This window comes from Perna viridis, chromosome 2, assembly GCF_037379345.1.
Source record: "Perna viridis isolate PV_CMFRI_1.1 ecotype Kerala chromosome 2, ASM3737934v1, whole genome shotgun sequence".
Classification (NCBI taxonomy): domain Eukaryota; kingdom Metazoa; phylum Mollusca; class Bivalvia; order Mytilida; family Mytilidae; genus Perna; species Perna viridis.
The window spans coordinates 40,511,211-40,532,368 of NC_142446.1; the positions used below are offsets into that span (position 1 = coordinate 40,511,211).

Consider the following 21,158-nt stretch of genomic DNA (forward strand, 5'->3'; position numbering starts at 1 on the left):
TAAATATCAGACCAGTTAAATTGTGTTTGAAAAACTTCACTAAACATGTAAGCCATCTATAATGCTGCAATGTCTATGTTTTAATTTTTGTCAGAAATAATCAATTTTGAACTTCTGTCCCATTTGCTTGCATTGCAATTTCTCAAATCTTGTGCCACTTGACCTCAACCTACATTATGTAACTGAAAAACGTTTTCCAGAATGGAAGTGAGTGTTAAATTAGTCTTCTGTCTTCCTCTTAAACATTTCTTCATTATCTTCTCCTCCTACATACATTCTTTTTTTTATAATAGCTGCTAATCTATCTTTCACTAACAAAACCTTACCAAAAACATAAGAACATACCTTGCGGGTGAACTGGTCCACTAGGATGACTGTTACAGCTATTCTGTGGTGGTGGTGGTGGTGTCCCATGGGTGGGGCCACCTGGGTGTATGTGTGATGGATGCTGAGGGTGATGATGAGGGTATGGGGGTGTTGGATAATGTGGTCCATATGGGTAATACTGAGGTTGTGTGTTGTTTGGTCCTCCCTGAAAAAGTATCAAGTGTATATCAATGGTTTGCATCATACATATATATATATTTGTATGTCATATGAAGCCTTGAACAGTATTCTAGATTTTACATGAACATCAACTGTCCATCTAAGTAAATTTTGCTCATCTACAAATCATCAAATGTCCCAAAAAATCACTTACTCTTTGTGATATTAAAATTTTTGAACTCAATATCATTCCATAAATCAGATCTATATGTATTCAAAAACTAAATATTTTGATATGGTCAATTTCAGTCATTTGAAAACAAAAAATAGTAAAAAAAATCTCTATTCTTTTTCACTTCATTTTTTTTTTTCTTTAAACACATGCTTTTTTTTCTCTAAAGAGTGCTACCTTTATGCATGCATTTATTTAGAGGCAACAACATACAATACTGTTTATATGTTTATACAAATATCAGCCTGTACATTAACACATATATGAATATAGAAGTTAGTCAATGTTTTCCATAAGTGCAATACATATACCTAAATATTTTGATTATGTCATAGACTAAGCATGCTGATACCCCTAATAGTATTAAATGGCCCACTAAAAATATATAATCCACCCACACAAAAATTAGAAAGAAATTTTTCAACAAGATTATTATACCTAGCAATGAACATACACAAATATACAAAGTATATAGAAAGAGTAATCAAGGGAACCAAGGTAATCAAAGAATGTAATCCAGGGACAAAGAGCAGACATGGAAAACAGACATACACAACAAAGAACATTAAGTATATAAAATCACACATACAAAGCAACAAAAGCAAATGAGCAACTCAGACTCCACTAAAAACTGGGAGCATGGACCAGGTGCACCGGTAGGGTAAGTGTCCTCTGCTTTTCTAGAAACACCCACTGAGTTGCTCATAAAAAATCAAGTCCGGGGTAGACAAACGAGGAAAGGAAAACTATGACCCGTTGAATAAACCAGTTTTCATGGTGCAGAAACATGACTATGTTAAACTCCCATAAAAACCCAACATACAAACAATCAAACAAAAAGAGACACACAATCCAAGAAATACAAAATATAACATGTTCTTTTCATCTTCCACAAAACTTGAAATCTGTCCATGAGTTTTGTTTCAAGTGATTTGCATACACAAATGATGGATCCAGACCAAAAACCAAATTGTGACATTGGGGTGGAAGATCACTGAACAATTAAAGAACTATTTAATCCAAATTAAGAATGCTCCAAAAAACGAATAAATTACCATAGGTCATAAAGAACAGATCTAAAAATCATTTTGCAGCACTGCATATTGCAGAGTGTGTACATGGCCAAGAGACTAACAACACATCAAGGAAATAAAATACATGTAAAGCAGCCAACTTTTCCAATCATCAAGGGCATAAAAGTAAACGTGTAAAGGTATGTCTATAAATATATGTAAAAAAATAAAGCATTACAAAGAGTCACAACACCAAGCAATAAAACACTGTTGTACATGTACCAAGTAATTAGGACAAAAATCTAAAAATAAGCACATTCTCCATTACATTCAGGAGATTAGCCATGATATAATGTGGACAACGGATGTTTGTACCCCATTACATTCTGGAGATTAGCCATGATATAATGTAGACCACTGATGTTTGTATCCCATTACATTCTGGAGATTAACAATCACTGATGTTTGTACTAGGTTTTCCATATCTTGAGGAACACTAACAATGCAGAACAAGATTAATAACAGGGATGTTAACATCACACCTGATGGCTTAACTGGGACAAATCTCATTATTGGTCTCATTTTTTGCTTCAAGCCTGGGCAAAAATGAATTCCATGGATCACTGATCTTCTAATACACCAGCGGGTTAAGAAGCCAAACTACACTGTTCACCATTTACATTTCCTGGGCCATATTGACTCGTTGGATACCATTTTCAATTTTGGTGAGAGATTTTGACATATGCTCCTCCAAAATGATGCTTTATACTGCAAGACTTTCTCATTGACAAGGCAAATTTAACATTGATAACAGTTGTTATTATGGATATATTCCCTAAAAAAAAATCTAAATAAACAAAAAGACCTGGAAAATTTAGCACATTCATTTGCAAAGCTCTTCCTAATGCACATCTCAAAGTTGGACGGCCTACTTCGTTTTTACAGAAAATAATTCAAATGATAAAAACTGATAACATTGCCTACATTGAAAACTTTCCATCCCTGATCATTGATGGAAAATATTCCCAACCTTGTGAATTTGAGTCTTATGCAATTTTGAACATTTTACAAGATGAAAGTTTTCAAGATAAGTGTAAAAACATCTATTTGATCACATATTATGCAATAATGTGGCATTGAAAGCATAAAAACCTTTTAAAAAATGCAAGTGATCCATAACATTCTAAGCTTTCTTTATCCCCACTGTTTCAGCTAAAAGCCATAAACCAAATTAAACATTTTGATCATGATGCTATTAAAACATCTGACCCCTTTTTCTTGTTTCCCGACTGATATGCACCAATATTTAAAGAGCTATGGTATAGAAATTACATAAACATATGGTAGAAAACCAGACAACCTTGCAGAAAATATGTAGGCGCAGGGTAAATGAAGTCAAAATATACAGTTCTATAAAATGTTTTCTGTGTATCAAGGTATGTTTGACAAGTCCTTAGAAAATACACAAACACTTTCAAACCATAATTTACTTCTTTGTGAGGTGTTTGCATCTGCTCTCACTCTGCTTCAAGAAGACATCAATTTCATCTATGCTATACTTCTCACAACTGAGCATGCATTCAGAGAAGTGGTATTGAAAATGTCCTAGATATTATCACAAAGACATGGACAGTATAAATAAATCCTACAGAAACCTACTTTTCAGGAGTGTCACTCTATTTTACTTAAAATAGCTCTAATAACTTGGAAAAAAGAAGGTTGGTTACCAGCATTAGTACAATAAGTATGACATAGTATACCTTGTCCATCCATTACAAGACAATAAACCAGGCAGACGATGGCAGACATACATGTACCAGGCAACATGCATGATCGACCAAGCATGGCAATATCCCAGCATTCAAAAGGTAGCCATCTGCTTCAGAGGAAAAGGATGGAAAGAGAAAAACAGAAAATACATACATAATATCCTACCGTCATAGGCTGATTGGGCATGCCTGGTGGATTCGGTGATAAAATGACATGGGTCAGGATACCATGTTCATCAACAATCTGTTGTACCATGTGACCAGGAGGTACCTGCATGGGCATGGGTAGTGGAGGTCCGTTATTTGATACCATTCTTACTGTTGCTGGTCCTGAAAAGTATAAGAAGTTGTTTTGAGTTTTCTTGTTCGTATTTCGCTTTACTACAATGAACCAGAATGCTACCAATTAACCCCTTTGAATACATGCTTTTTCTTAATATTTCAAGTTCAATACAGGACCACAGACTCCATTGACTATATTTCAAAGGTAACTAGCTATAAAAACACATACTGACTCATGAAACTATAGTTTAATAAAGATAAAATTATGTCCAATCGCATCAGTTAGACACAATAAGACAGACTATTAGATAAGGAGACCAATCAACGTTTCTATGACCCAATATAGTTGTGATACAAAGTAATCCCATTATAACCACAACTAAGTGCTTGATTGCCCAAGTCCGTATTAAGATATTAGACATTTTAAAGGTTATATGAATTATAGAGTTAAAGTAATAATGAATTTGATGCAGTGTTAGACAATCACGAGACATATTAACACAGAAAAAAGTACAGGCCTTTCCACTAAAGTACACAGAATGCAGTATATATAAGATTAAATGTAAGATGTAGACAAAAGGATTGCATTCTTAGTCAAACAAACTTTAAATTCATAAGGTGGAAAGGACTTAGTCTACAATTGGTAATATCATTCATTTATCATATTTCATAAATGTTTAATCCCTAATTTTATCACTTAATTTCAGTTTTATTACAGGCAAACAGTGGAGACCACTTCAAATCTCTATAGGCTAATTTTAATGCAACAAATTGTATAGCATATTAGAAATATGAATTAGGATAGTCTTGATTTTAATATGTTATACCAGTCTTGCATGAAACTGTGCCTATACTTAACAAGTTTTACCCCCAAGACAATAAATAATGTCTTGTGAAAAAAACCAATCATTATACCAATGTATAATAATACCAGTACATGCCAGTCATGTGTTTTATAAATTTGTAGCCAGCCTTAGGCACAGTTTCTTGTAAATCTAGGATTTTCCCATGACCAACTAAGACAAAAAACAAAACCTATATCATGTCTTATCCTCACGACTCCAGTTACCCTTAACTGTACTTAGGGACAACATTTTATACTGATAACTCTAAATACATGTTTAACTTCTCATGTATACAATCAGTATGCAACACCCATTCAACTCATTCATAAATCCACTTCCTTTACAAATGAAGCAAAATAGTTATCTTATTAAAAAGTTTTAGTGCAACACTCTGCCCATACAGTATTTATTCATATTCATAGTGTTTACAAGTTATCTTAAAAACATGGGCCATATAATGATTGACAAATAGACTATTGTAAAACTATGAAAAGTTAGTCCAAAAGTTCTAGCAGATTTTTGTCTAATGCCAAATACATTCAGAGTGTTATGCTGTTATTAGCAGGAATGAAAACTAGTTCATGAATTCTTAACTTCTATAACGCAAATAATTGTACTCATATTTCCATACATGTACATTTGACTCCAGTGCCTTAACTGATTAAGTTGAGTATAGTATTTCTTATCCTTTTACAGGTCAAGGTTACTGATTAGGAAACATATGCAATAACATATGGATAAAGCACCTTAGACATCAAATTCTATACTAATTAGTCCTAAAGAAGTCCTTTGACAATAATATCCTTCAACCATAAGTGTCAACTAATTAATATAGTTTGGAACATACTTATCAAAGATGTTGGTTATTAGTAACCAGGCAATTCTAAACTAATTACTTTCAAGAAACACTATACTTTGATAACAAAGATATCATATGCCCTATTAATGGACCTATGGTAATTAACTTTCTCTTTTTCTGTGCAATTAAGTCTGCGACAGCTTGCATAAATATTACATCTTAATTTCAGATGTAAGGAGAGTGGTATAAGCCCTTTTCAGTTCTTGGATCAAGATTGGTCTATGATCAGTTGATGTACTTAATATGACACAGATCTGCATACATCTATCATCTACATTAAGACACAGGTTGATTAAAATTTTTGACTAAATCTGTGAGCAGTTTACATTAAATACACATTCACTCTTCCAATAGGATAATCACTCCTTGGCAGCATGTGACAATATTCAAATTCATATCGACATTTGTTACTCAATATACCATACCGTATCATCAAAGTCCATTGAATATTTATAAGGAATTAAGCAAGGATTTGAACTGAAAAGGGAATTTTCTGAATGCCCCTCCCCAAAACGTTTGCAAGAGCAGATGAGTAGAATTATGAAATGATCGTGGGAAATTATATTTGTATGGTCAACATAAGGATACATGTACTACCATTTGCAGGGTATAATACATGTACTACCATTTGCAGGGTATAATACATGCACTACCATTTGTAGAGTATAATACATGTACTATCATTTGTAGGGTATAATACATGCACTAACATTTGCAGGATAACTCTTTCCCTTTTGCAACAGTAAGTAGGTAAGATCAAACATTATTTCAATACAAAAAATATGTATTAATAACAGACCAACAGCGGAAACATTAAAGACAAATTTATGAAATAATTTGTCTACCTCCCTAGCTCAAGACGACTGCAGCGGCACAGAAACTCATCATGATTGCAGCCATGTTACATAATCCCAAACACAGTTTCTAATCCAATTTCATAAACAGTGACAGACTTTGAGTCTGAGTCATAATTTTTTTTTGTTTTCCCCCTAAACTTCATTAGTTTGCAGACAAGAGACATATATTCTGGAGAAATGACACAAAATCACAATCCCTGCAATTACATTGGCTTTCAATAAATCAATTATGAACACTGTCTAGCCAATAGATGATTACTTTGGTGTGAATCTTTATGGCAATATTTCTATTCTAAATCTGGCACAATAAAGTGTGTGCATTGTAGATAAACATCATATTTTTATAATATTAACTTGAATTCTTGCTGGCCTTGGACATTTTGGTCTATAAATAGATAATACATGTATGGTATACGGGACTTGTGCACCACAGTTCATTGTACAATAAGTAACCCAAGATAGACCACACACAGACTTGAATTAAAAAATGCTTACTCACTAGACTACACACAAAATACTAAAAAATTGTACAATGACTTATTTGTTTGTTTCTGCTTCGACTTCCCTTAAACAGGGCAGCGTGAAACTCAATTATGGTAGCCGCGTATTTACGAACATCAGAATACTTGTTACTGGCATAATATTTGTCACGATTACGTGTATAATACAAAAAAAAAAATCCTGCAGATAAAACTTTAAGGTTACAACATTTGGCAAAAAACTGTTACTTTATCAAGAAACAATCTATCAACAGTTATTTCTCAAAATAGGACTTGTGTAACTCAGAATTTGGTTTTTGTGTCAATATGGTCGTTGACATTTTTCTGATTATTGCTGACTATTATACAGCTGTTTAGCATTTTTCACCCACCAATTCAGTCAGAGTACATCAAGGAACAGTTGTATTAAATGTGCCTTAACCATTAGAATTACATGCAGATGTCATGAATACTAACATGTTTCAAATTATTGTAGTGTGATTTTAGTCTGCAGAAAGTCATGAATGAATTTCAAGTATTTAGGTAAAGGAGCATATTATACTTGCTCAATCTAGAAGTACATTTTTGACATGACATAGAAAGTAACAGTGTCTGCAAAATAATGCTAAATAGCATTATATCATGTACAATTTCAACATTTTATACTAGCACCCATGGTAAAATTTTCGTACGCAATGCGATTGCAGTATGCCTCTAAAGCACTGGTCTCAGACCCTTGACTTGCAATATTAAAAACAGTCATTAAAAGAAAATTAAGGAAAACCTTTTGTAATAATATAAAACAAATATTGCTCTAAAGAAGAAGGTTTCTTACAGATTTATCTATAGCAAACTGAACTAGGTCACATAAACAAACTTTCTAACATAAGAAAAATCAATGCATAATATGTTAAGCTTCCATGCTTACTATATAAACATATCTTTCTATTAGCCAACTTGTTTACTTTTAAGATGACTGAGGCTGGTCATGGAGAAGTCAAGATTATGCAATAGTCTAGATTATTACTTATTGATTTTCATAATTGCTGCATTTCCACATCACTGTAAAGAATATTGATTGAAAATTAGGGACACTCATGGTTGAAATAGACATCAATCCATAATCAATGTACATTTTGCTCAATTAACATGGCATCGAAAGTGACAATTATAGGGAATTCATGTGACATTTTCCTCTCAGATTCTTCTGCCTGTCTGACCTCTACCAGGAAGAAGTCAGTTTCAATTTGTGTTTGTAGACTATAGCAGACCCATAGGATTATAACTATGTAAATCTTTTAAATCCTTCTATTTCCCAACTTAGGTACCTGCTTTGACATCATTATAGAGTAATATCCTCAAGTAAGCCTTCAAATTTAATCACTGACACATTGAACTTTGACCTGTGCATGTCATTTCAGTTCTGCTGAGATACCATAAAAAATGCAGTAAAACAGAGCATATGCTGACCATGAATGGTTGTAAATATAAATGAGTAAAGATCTCAAAATTAATATAAAGATACAATGTGGAAATACCTTTATGAGCACAACAGTATAATATAATGTGACTTGCATGTGCTTGTAGAAAAACAGAGGGAACTTACACTACGGTACACCTGGTCCATGCTCCCAGTTTTTAGTGAAGTCTGGGTGGCTCATTTACTTTTGTTTCTTTGTTCCTTTTATTTTGGTTATTTCATATTGTTTGCTGTGTTGCTATTTTCCCTGTCCAGCCTTCATCCCTGGAATATATTCTTTTAATTTCCACTAGAATCTTGGTTCCCTTGATTACTCTTTGCAAACACTGAAGCATTTTTATCCTAGGAAAACCTTAGAAAAAAAAGACTATCTGGGGACGACAAATATCAAGGCTGGCCCATTTAATTACAGCTCAAGCCTGTAATTTATTTCAACATTCAATAAGGTTAAACTAAACTAACATGAATCAATCTTTACAGACTGCAGAAAAATGGTCAATGTCACCATATTCAATCCTAATTTACCCACAATTAAGATATTGAAGTGACAATGTGACAGTAAACCTTACTCAAGACATAAATCTGACAGAATCTTTAGTTTTTTTATAAAGTCATATACCTTCCACAACAAACACAACTTGAAAGGCAAAATAAACACAGTCAAAACAACCTTAGGGCTATATTTCATTGTTTGCTAAAACATCCAGCATTCTGTCAACAAAAACACCACTGAGTAAAAAAAGGCTGATTTGCAAACAAGTCTGTCTCTTGATGATTTTAATTTAATTTACACACCTCTAACTGAACAAAGGTCATTGGCCAGGAACTATAAGGCTGTTAACTTCTTTTGAACTTCAAAAAAAAAGAGACAGTGAAACACATGCTTTAAGGAAGACAAAGGGAGCCATTGGCCATCCGCCTTTGCAAAAGGAAGCAAAAAATGTCTGCAAAATTTCAAATGAATATTTCCTGTGGTTATTTTATGACCCAGAACATAATGTTAAGTTGCTCTTGCAAAAAAAAAAACAACCGCACTATTGGGCACTGAATAGCAATCTGACACAGATCTTTTAAGTTTCAGGTCAATTTAAATTTTTTGCTGAAAGTACATTTTTTATAGCAAGATGCACTTGATTAGGAGAAAACATTAAACAAAACTGCTGAGTTATCTTGAAAAAGACCTTAAGCAAATCCTGGTTATAAAATAACTGTTCTTAGTAGTGTATGTACATAAAAAAAATATTGGAAAATGCAATGAAACAGCAATCCCTAAAAGGAGGCCCCTATGTTTCCTTGACATTATGACAAGAAATATTCAGGAGACTCGTGCAAAAAACATGGTATCAACAACAATTACCTACAAAGAATACCCCTCAATTTTGACAATATATTTGTACTCAAAGTAGTCTTTTCTTACAAAAATGATCATTACTATATTACTTCAATATTTCAAACTTTTAGAAAGATTTTGAAACAGAATGGAATAAAATTATGTGTTTTTCTATTTTTTTTATTTCATTTTTTTGGTTTTTGCTTTCTGTTTTTGTTTGTTTGTTGTTTTTTTTTTTGTTTCAATGACCTACTCCTAAATTATTCAAATGCACTGCATTTCAATAAAATTTTAACTTATTTTACAAAAAAGATGAGGCAATTAAGATCCTTATTCTTTCATTCTGAATTAACAAGTGCACTATAAAGTGGTGGATTAGTACCTGAAAATGTTTCTGCCACTGTCTGACTTAAACAACATTCACACTGAAGTATCCATAAGAAGGTAAGTAATTAAGCATTTTAACAGATATTGTATATCAAACATGTCTGAATCAATGCCTGACTGCAGATCGTGTAAATAGTACCTAGAGATGGATGGAATTTGGACAGAAGATTGATAGTCTTGTTCATCTGAACTGACCTGATTTTGTGTCGTGACTGGCACCATCTATACTAATGTGCTCACCTTACCCACGATTCTGTATCATGGCTGGCACAATTTATACTCATATGCTTACTTTTTATACCTACATAGTTCAAAGTTCTGAGACGGACCTAAATTTTCAATGGATCACATCATGTCCTCTAGTTACAAGGCTTAGGTGAATACTCGGATATAAAATAATCTAGCATTGATGCAATTCATTCTAACAAAAATTCGTTAGTTTCAAGGAGATATTGCCACTAACACTTGTAGCTTTTGAAAAATCCATGACACCAACAATGGAAGATCTAAAGGGATTCTAGAGGTTTGAATGCTTAACCCCTTCCCATTTCGTTGAAAACTTTTGCTATTTTTGTGTAAAACATCTTTTATGACTATGTCTGGGTTTGAAATGATGATGCAAAAGCTTGTATGCACCCAAGTGAGGCATAAATCAAGAAATCCAGTTGGGGATACTGACATACCTTCTACAGTGCACTTAATATCCAAGGGAAAAAAAAAAAAAAGAAAGTAGAAAAGGCATCTATTTCAAGTTGTTCATGTCTAGCCTGAAGAAAAAGATATTCAACCTGTATGGTGTCACCTTCAATAAATGACAAGAATGCACCTCTCAAGAAACAGAAGATTAATGGACCCAAATAGATTGTAAATCTTCTCTCTCAATGGTGGGTAAATGTTGCATTTGTTTTTGTTTTGTAAGACTTTATTCAAAGTTCATCAAAACAATTACTTTAAAGGTAATTTCCATGCAATCTCCACATATATCACACAACGGGAACAAAAAAAGAGTCAACAAGCCATTTAAAGGATATCTGTTACAACCTATGTCTCAACCAATTACTTACAAAAATCACAACCAAACCAAAACTAACCGAACCAAAACCATTTCTCACTGGGTAACCTCAGTGATTCACGTCATTGAATTAAGTGCATTCACATGTACATGTATTAATTGTACCTGGTACAAGATGGTAGTAACATCACTGCTGACCACAGTATTAATACAGAAGAAATATTTTGAATACCTTTTCACTGTATACTCTGTATTATCTTAATAATGATTGTTGTTTTTTTTTCTGCTAATAGAAACAATTATAACCAGAGGTATATGTTCATGAACATCATATGCAAGTAGGATAAATATCTTATTGTATAAATTATGCTAACAAGTAGTGTTTTTTTTTTTCCAATTAATTGTGCATGTACTTAAATATAAAAGCTTGTGTATCTAGCTATTAAATTGATGCTATATAAATTGGTAGGCACTTTTAAAGTTTCAGAATTTTTTAGGAAATCAACTTTAAGAACTTGAAAGTTGTGTAAGAAAAACCTTATGAATTAAAAGGTTGTAATTTTTGTATTTCTGCCAAACTAAAATGAGGTCAACTCACTCCTAATACTTTAAAAAAAAAATGTCACACACAAATATTTGTACGTGAATCAAAGTCATAAAACAATGGCTTCAAAACAAAGGCATACATCTGGTACAAAAACACAAAAAAAAATGTAATAAAAAGACAACATCATCAAACTCTTAAACAGGGTTATGTACATTGCATCCTAACTTTATGAACTTGCAATTATTAAGTCATAGATAATCAGGATGTACATATATCATTCTGTCTGTCTGAAATGTTTTCACAAATCTAGACCAAACACAAGGTAATTTTCTAGATAAGTGGTAACAACAGGTAATTTTAGATTGACTGTAAGCGACTGTATTAGGAATGTTTCAAGAAAATCATTTAGGTATGAGGACAAAACTACAGTAATCAGTTTGGAAACCTGATTAAATATCAAATACAGAGAAGAAAATTATCTATTTTAACTATGCCATTGTCACATGTTTGTGTTTATTGCAACTTAACATCTAAAAGGGAAAACAATGTGAAGGCCATTGATTGACTTAAAAAAGCATATCAAATGTACAGTGACTCTACTTTAGAGAAAGTTTGGAATTTCAAATGTTTCAGAACTTCATCTCAAGTACTTCCTGGAAGAAAAATCAACAACAGCAGCTGACCAGATGTATTGAGCATAGATCAACAGCAGCTGACCAGAAATATTGAGCATAGATCAACAACAGCTGATCAGAAGTATTGAGCATAGATCAACAGCAGCTGATCAGAAGTATTGAGCATAGATCAACAACAGCAGCCAACCATAAGTATTGAGCATAAATCTACAACAGCAGCCAACCATAGGTATTGACCACAGATCAACAACGGCAGCAAACCAGAAATATTGAGCATAGATCAACAACAGCTGATCAGAAGTATTGAGCATAGATCAACAACAGCAGCCAACCAAAAGTATTGAGCATAGATCAACAACAACAGCAAACCAGAAGTATTGAGCATAGATCAACAACAGCAGCCAACCAAAAGTATTGAGCATAGATCAACAACAACAGCGAACCAGAAGTATTGAGCATAGATCTACAACAGCAGCTAATCAGTAGAATTGAGCAGAGATGACCAATATATTGAGCAAAGATCAACATCAGCAGCTGACCATTAATCATCAATCATGTGTGCAAGTGTACCAAGACTTGATGGATGGATATTGTCAAGGAAGTTAATGAAGTTCTGATCTAGAGCTTAACCATCACTGTATTAGATAGTCATTGAAATATGATTCAGCACAAAATTATGTCTAGACTGCAAGGGTAGGAACCTCTTTGATACTGTAGGAATGATAGTGTTATGCAAGAAAATATTTATTGTTAATTAAAGATCTTCAAAGTGCAATAATGCCAAATCATTGCTTCCAAACAATGCACCAATATCACTTAGTGCCTTTCAGTTATGTTTTAAATATATGTGTCACAAAATATTGGATGTACAAGAATTTAAAAAGTCAACTTATAGTTTTATTTTGATTTTCTATTTCTTTCCAGATTGAAAATGGAAATTTTTCAACACAGTTTGCAACATAAAAGATCTTAAGTTCGGTACAGGGTATCATAACATTTGACATTCTTTGAGTCACAAGTGTCACAGGCCTTTGCTTGAAATTCTACAACCCTACATCATGAGGGTTTATCATGCATTAAAGACTGATAACTCATTGAATAATTCTATACCAACAGTATAAACAGGAAGTTATAAAATCTAAAACAGTGCTATATAGAATGCTTTCTTAGCACCAAACAAATGTAAATTTTAGAAGTTGAGTAAGAAAAGGTAACCAAAGTTTATCTGGTACTGAGCCAACACAAGAACATTATACACAGCTCTAAATCCTTTGAAGTTGTATAGTAATCATTTTTTTAGTTAATTGGCATTTATTTAGGATACTGACACACCTTTCATTAACTAAACCAGACACTGCAATCTATATGCAACAAGTAGTTATTTTTCCTTCCTAACAGATAAGACCAGATTTTCCTGCAATGTTTGCAGTTCTTATCAGAGCAATTAAAAGTAGAGTTTCAGATTAATGTAATGATCAATCATTCAATGCCAAAATACAAACATTAATCCTTTGTTTTCGAAATGATCATTTGTACACAAAGGAAATTCTCATACATTAAACTTTTTTTTTCTCTGAAGACCTGTTTCGAATTGAACTCTGAAGAGCTAGCTACAACATATACTAATATATCAAATTATCACCAGAAAGTTCTAAAAAAAAATAGCCTGGAAACAGTATGGCCTAGTTCTTAATAACACCACAAGTCATTTAGATTTAACTTTAAAAGCAAGATACACAAATTTTCAAAACATAAATATTTATTAGCATGGCCTGTATTCTTCCAGTATTACATGGCATAATGCAATACATTTTTTTCAATATCATTTTAAATAATCTCAAAAAACAGTGAAAACCCAAACTGTGAATTAAATTATTGCAATATACTGACTGAACTTTCTGGTTAATAACTGTAGACAGACAACACAAGGAATAAAACATTTTCTTACAGTGTTCATTTCTGTAAATCATTCAATTCATTAAACTCTCTCTCTCTCTCTCTCTCTCTAGTTGGTTTCTTTGAGTTAACTATGTGATACTTAAGTGTTGATTGTCATGGATAGTCTATGACCTTTGATCTACGAGATTGGAATATCATTTTGACAATTTCCTATTGTTATTAGTAAAATCTAAGTGATTATTTTAGTGTTAAATGGAAAAAAAAGATTTCTCCTAGCAATTCATACTCTTTAAAGCATTTTGCCATCGTGCTTATCCTACCAGTGCACCTGGTCCTTTTTCCCAGTTTTTAGTGGAGTCCGATTTACATATTTACTTTTGTTACTTTGTATGTATTATTTTAGTTATTTTATGTTTGTTGTTGTGTTTGTCTGTTTTCCATGTCTGGTCTTTGTCCCTGGATTACATTCTTTTGGTTTCTGCTAGAATCTTGGTTCCCTTGATTACTCTTCCCTATTTTAAGCTTACCCCTATCTTTTGTTTACATTACAAAAGTAGGGAACATTTCAAATATGCTTAACATCAGTTACTATGCAATTTGCCTGACAGAGTACTTTTGTAAATGGGGGAAAAATGCTGACTTATTTAACTAAATATCAATTACTTAGTATGCAGAATGATATCATTTGGTTCCAACAACAGAAAAATCAAATATTTGCATTATATTTTGAAGTTTTCCACCAATGTTCACAAGAGGAAGAAAGAAAAAGATAACAAGAAAGGCCACATAAACGTCATAACATCTATAATGCATAGCATGTACAAGTATCATTATATCCTGCAGATATGTTATAATTGTACATGTAAATTGAAGTGTGAATTGATCAGGTCTCAAAGCAATTATTTTTTCCTGTATGTTTACAAACAATCAAGATGTGATTATGCAATATATATAAACAGAGAAATAGGAATACCATATTGGCAAATAATGGCTGCACATGATTACATTTCTCAGCTGCAATCTAACTGCAAATATCAGAATGAATTTTCTTCATAACAAGGTCATTTTTTTGTAAGCAGGTCTTGTAAGGAAGAACACATAATGAATAGTCTCCTAATCCATAAAGAACTGACAATGTTTTCCTCACAATATTCAAAGAAAAAAGTGCAGCCGAAAACATTTTTTGAAGGACAAAACAGCCTGTAAGTATTTGTTAAACTAACCCAAATAAACAATGCAGACATATTTATACTAACCTCCATAGCCAGCATAAGTTTCCTCAATACAAATGCTACACATCACTTTTGGGGCATAATATGAGCTATTCACATCAGAACACTTCATTTAGAATCTCTGAAGATTAAGGCTTTTTCTCAAAGAATTACTTGAGCATATGGTTTATTCACAGGTATGCTACCAAAAACACTTGGCACACCTTCACTTTTTCTGTTGTGGTTTGGAAAACACCATATATCCGCAATAAAATTTGATATAATGAACTTTCCTTTGAAAAGTTATGAATGAATCCTAAATCACCTTTTTTTCTGAACTTCACACAGTGATGCTATTCCTAGACAAAAAAATCTAGATCATCTGTGCACAAAAATCTTTCAAACTGACGTGTAATTTATTAGCCTGTAAACATGAGAAAAATTTGTATTTCTCAAGTTGGTGTACAGTACTGTTATAAAAACAAGTGTTAGTTACCTTTCTAGCAAATTATCCTCATAAAATATTGAATATTGGTTCACAAAGTACTTGAGATTTAGATGCAAGATTCCTGTTTTAACTTTCACACCTAAAGCAATGTCTACAAGTCCAATTATCACTAATTAACCCTTCAAATTTCCCCAACATGTATTCCTAGCAATTTAACAGATATGCAGAGTATTCACAAATACTATACAAAACCTAGATTTTCTTCCTGCAATATTTCAGCACCAACTTGTTAATTAACAATTTACTAAGCCTGCCGGCAAAGTCTCTTGCAACTAATTCACAAAATATTTGCTGCCAATAGCTTTCTGGCAGAATTTGTTTATCAGTTAAGATATTCTGATTTAGAACTCAGCATCAGTTTTACTTATTTTGCAAGGAGTCAGGTTTCAAATTACTTTCCATCAATGATAAGCTAAAATTGTGAAGTTAGTCCAATTACAGTTATGATAACTTAAAACAAAACCAAACCATTTGGAAACTAAACAATACTATCAGTAGTACATGCAACTAAGCACACAATTTCAAAATTTTAGTCAAATATTTCCTGAGGTGAAATGTTCTCACTTGAACCACATTAAATTCCACTTATATCATGAAAATTTTTAAACAACTGTATATAATTTTATGCAAATTGGGGACACACACTGCATAATTATAATTGCCTGCGGATGTTTATAATGCACATTCCTGCAAGATGTGTCACGAAAATACTCTGAAAATGTCGTTAGTCCAAAACAGTTTCCGGCACAATATTTCTAAGGTCATAAAGCTCTCTATCAAAGTCTTGAAATGCTAAAAAACAGTGAACAACTCCGAAATGTACACCACGAAACCCAAAGTGAGTGCAATATTTAGAGTGTTAAGTTCTCATACATAATGCAGTACTTATCAGACTCCATAAATCATAGAACGTCAAAGTTATTAAAGTAATATAACAACAATATGAGAAGATGTGTCACTCCATAGTCACATATATCATTTATAAGTACTGTAAAGCTGTCAACAATTACTGGTCTCAATGTAGCTTGCCCTCCTGCCCTAAAACTAAAGGGTCTATCACACCTGGACTTATGACCTGCTAATCTATCAAGATAATCACTTCATATAATATTTCTTTGATCTTTTTTTTTATTCCAATTAAATAGCTATGTGTCAATGTTAATAAAAGATTTGAAATTTTTTTAATCCATCAGACCTTAAAACCACAAGATGATGGAAAAGATCACAACTATTCACAGTAGTCCAAATAATTCACATTCCACGACTTTTTCAATGTATTCAGTCAAGTGTGAACTTCGTGATCGGCAACAGTTATTTATATATGTCTCATCAAGACATGAACATGATAATTATAACCTTTGTAAATGTCCTAAATACATCTATTAATCCTAACTGTCTGTCCTAGATCTGTCTCTGGTCATTACATACTATTCCACTACAGGCCTAACAAAACCCAAGTTCTAATTTCCTGTCTGCATCAATTCTCTCTCAAGGACTTATTTTAATGATTCACTACAATACTGAAATACCTTGTTTTCATAACACCATATCCTAGATTTATATAATCTTTGACCCCTAAGGTTATATTTACCTATCATTCTATTATCAAGAAAATAAATAATACTTTCATTAACTCTTAGATATATGACCAATAATAAAACAGTTATCTGGCCTTGTATACTATTAAGCAGACACAAAGCCTTTAGTTATCAATAGAATTTCAGACTTACAGTTTTGGATTTTTAATGCTTAATTTTCTCCCTTTTTCTATTCACTTCTTTGTTTTTATTATTATCCAAGTCATTTTGCTTTTTTCCCTCAATAAATGCACTTAAAAATTAATTAACATTATTGAATGTTTCCACCTACATGCAGTTATGAATTTTTCAAGCAAATAAATTTTCAAATAAGAGCCAACACAATTATTTTTATTTCTTCATTTTACAATCAAATTTCATTCGCTATTTGATACACTCTATTGATGTCTGGGAAATTTAATCATTAAACATATACATATATACAAAAATAAATTCAAATACATACATAGACTTCATTAAAAATTTTCTTTTCTATTACAGACACAGAGGTGGGGTCAAGAAAAAGCATTAATAAAGTTTCACATAATGAAATTTTCCAAAAATAATTGGGTAACAAGAGCACTCAAGTAAAAAAAGTTCCCCTGAGAAATTTGTCTGGGCATCACACCTTTTATGGGTAATTTCCAACCTATATTATTGTATTAAAGTACAATAAAATGAAAGAATTATGTTTTTATGAGTCTTATCTAATATTTATTTGCAAGGCAAACAGAGTTACCTCTCTTACCACATTTTGCAATCATTTCAGATGTTGAAAAACATGATAAAAAGTATGAATTCTAACAGCAACAGAAAGAAAACCCATCAGTAAGTTAGGAGCAAAGAATGATTTTTATTATTTATTAATAGATACTGCTAAGAAATATTTCATACTGCAGTTCAATTGTTTACACATCATGTAATATTGGTCATAGTGTGAAATTAAAACAGAAAAACCCAAGTCATTTTTCTGAAAAGTACATAAAATTGTTTAGGGGGAAATCCATATTTTAAAACACCTTATAAATGTATGAACTATGTACCAATGAAAGACAAGAACAGATATAAATATAATTCAGGCAGTTTTAACAATACATTTTGTACTATTATTCAAGCCTGGTACACACAGCCTTATGACATAATTGACCATGAATACGTATTGCGTATTGCGCAATATAAGATTTAAAGATTACTAATTTTTCCCTTGAAATTTTGCCAATATTATAAACAGCACAGAAAAATGCCATTCATAATTTCCCCATTCATAAGGATACATGTAATTCCACATGTAGGGGAAGGGTTGTGGTTAGTTGTGAATAATTTGTTATGATAAGTGCATTTATATAGTAACAATCTGCAAAGCATGTTTAGCTCTTGGTATAATACAAAGAAGGCTTACAGTGAACATTTCCTGTTTAGAAAGACACCTACATATAGAATATATGAAATACATCATTACTAAGCACTTTATATAAACATTGTGTCTGATATAGATATGATTGAATGTTTATATAGAAAAAAAGTCACACTAAACTGAAGAAAAACATAATTAGTAGACTTCATGGGAAAACAGTAGTGTTCCAATGAAGATTTTCAAAGTAGCACCATTAGGATAAAACATAATTGGTACACTACCTGGGAAACTTTATTTGTTTATCACCTCCATAAAAAAAGATGATTGGTATACTACCTGGGGAAAACTTGATTTGTTTATCACCTAGGTAAAACTTGATTGGTACACTACCTGGGAAAAACTTGATTTATACACCATCTTACTAATCTAGGTAAAAGAATAATCAAGGGAACCAAGATTCCAGCAGACCAGGTGCACTGGTAGGGTAAGTGTCCTCTGCTTTTCTAGAACCCCCCCATCCCAAAGTTGTTAATAAAAAGTCAAGTCTGGGGTAGACAAAAGAGGAAAGGGAAACTTTGAACAAATCCATTTTCATGGATGGATATACACAATAATGATCCTCAAGTTCATGACGACAACCATTACACTTATGTAGTGATGACATCAATCTTGTAGCAAAATAACCCTGTTCCAGAAGCTTAATTGTAAGAAGTCTAGCGCAATACAAAAAGTCTCTGTGCCATAGTTATGGCAAGCCCTGGAATAATGTATGAGTTGTGATATAAAAACTTCAAACAGGTGCTGAAGGAATGTTGCCACAGATGAAAGGGAATTTGACAACACTGAATGTAAAGTCATCACATTTGTTGTACAGTTTGGTCGATAGTTTTCCTTACCATTGATCTCCAAGTGTAGGTCAAGATATGAGAATGACTTCACAGTGTCTGTAGTACCCTTTATCTCAAGCTCTTTTGGATCAATGCAATGTATCAAATCCCAGAAGATAGGATTGTTTAAAGATAATACATCATCTATACAGTGGAAACTGGATTAAGGATATAGCCAAATGATGTTCTTGATTGAAACACTATTAGGTAAAACTTTAGTGGTATTCAAAATGGGAAAAGCCCTTTGGTATACTACCTTAGTGAAATTTGATTGTGTACACTAACTAGGAAAAACTTGATATAACCATGTAAATAAGTAAAACACACTCTATGCAATGTCTATGGAAGGGCACACCATTTCATTTTGATGAAATTTATTCTTACATTACTTGTTGATATTTCAAACATCACCATATCAGAAAAGATAAGATAGTTGCATTGTAAGGAAAGAAATCTCTCAAAATATTTGTAGGGAAAAAAGTTTTTATTATGGTACATCTTATTTCATAACTCCAAAATGCTTTCATACAATTCTCAGAAGCAATTCAGTTGAAGTAAAAGACACTACAACACACTCAAAAATGAACTGAAAAAAGTCTTGCTTTCCAGGAGTTTTTGCCCTTTAAGTCTATAAAGCACTGTGGGAAGCTATTCATGATTCATAGTTTCCTATTGTCATTATTATTATCATTATTATTATTACTGTCTTTTTCTTTTTTTTGAGATTTCCAGCTGCAATAATTATGAAACAATCGCACAAAGGCTTTGATGAACTGGTAAGCTACATTCTGTAAAAATAAGAAGTCTGAGCAGACAAACCCCTTTTAAAATTTCTTTGCTTTTATTTCCAAAACACTAACAAAAAAAAAATAAGCCTTTTAATATTTTTCAACATTCACTTTGCAAAAAATGATTCAACACTTCACACAACAAAAGACAGAATACAAATTTTAAGCCATCCAAATAAAAGAAAATCAGGAATCACATGACAGAATGATAATTAGAAATATTTTACAGAGGTGATTCTGAACATGACTGTCACAAGAAAATCTATTTCCTTGATACATAGAAAAAAAGCAACAATTAACCCTGATATGTAAATTGATTTTTCACAATAAAGATTTAATCAATTTTCTGCAGGATGCAAAGTTGTGGAAGAAGGAAGAAGACATACAAAGCCCTTCCCATTAACTAAAGATTTCAACCATTGTATCTTTCTTTTGCTATAGCCAATAAGGCAGTCAGTGACTTGTTGGTTGGTAGTTTATGTCAAATATTGGCTAAAATTGCCATAGTATTATAAACAATTACTTTCCACCTGGTAAAAGGCCTTACTTTGACCTCAGTGTGACTGGTCTGGACATGATGTTGTGGGTGGAAAGATATTGTCTTCATCCCATTAATGCATATTAGAAACTATCAATGATGATGTCAAAGTCTTAACAATACATGTATGCTTCAGTAAAAGACAGAAAAAGCACAGGAATATACTCTGCCAATAAAGGTAAA

General features: G+C 32.4%; 1 protein-coding gene across 6 annotated transcripts in view; it reads right to left on the reverse strand.

Moving 5' to 3' along the window:
- Positions 1-21,158, reverse strand: part of LOC148625048 (fibronectin type-III domain-containing protein 3a-like) — a 101,381-nt gene that overhangs the window by 41,194 nt on the left and 39,029 nt on the right. For 4 of the 6 annotated variants that reach the window (XM_088568244.1, XM_088568242.1, XM_088568245.1 and 1 more), the window contains 2 exons: positions 3,655-3,830; positions 346-532 (listed from right to left, as the gene is read on the reverse strand). In XM_088568244.1, coding sequence (XP_088424370.1) covers positions 346-532; positions 3,655-3,830 — 363 coding nt within the window. Of the gene's footprint in view, positions 1-345; positions 533-3,654; positions 3,831-15,368; positions 17,267-21,158 lie in introns of those variants that run through there. The other 2 variants (XM_088568246.1, XM_088568243.1) reach the window with 2 other exon arrangements.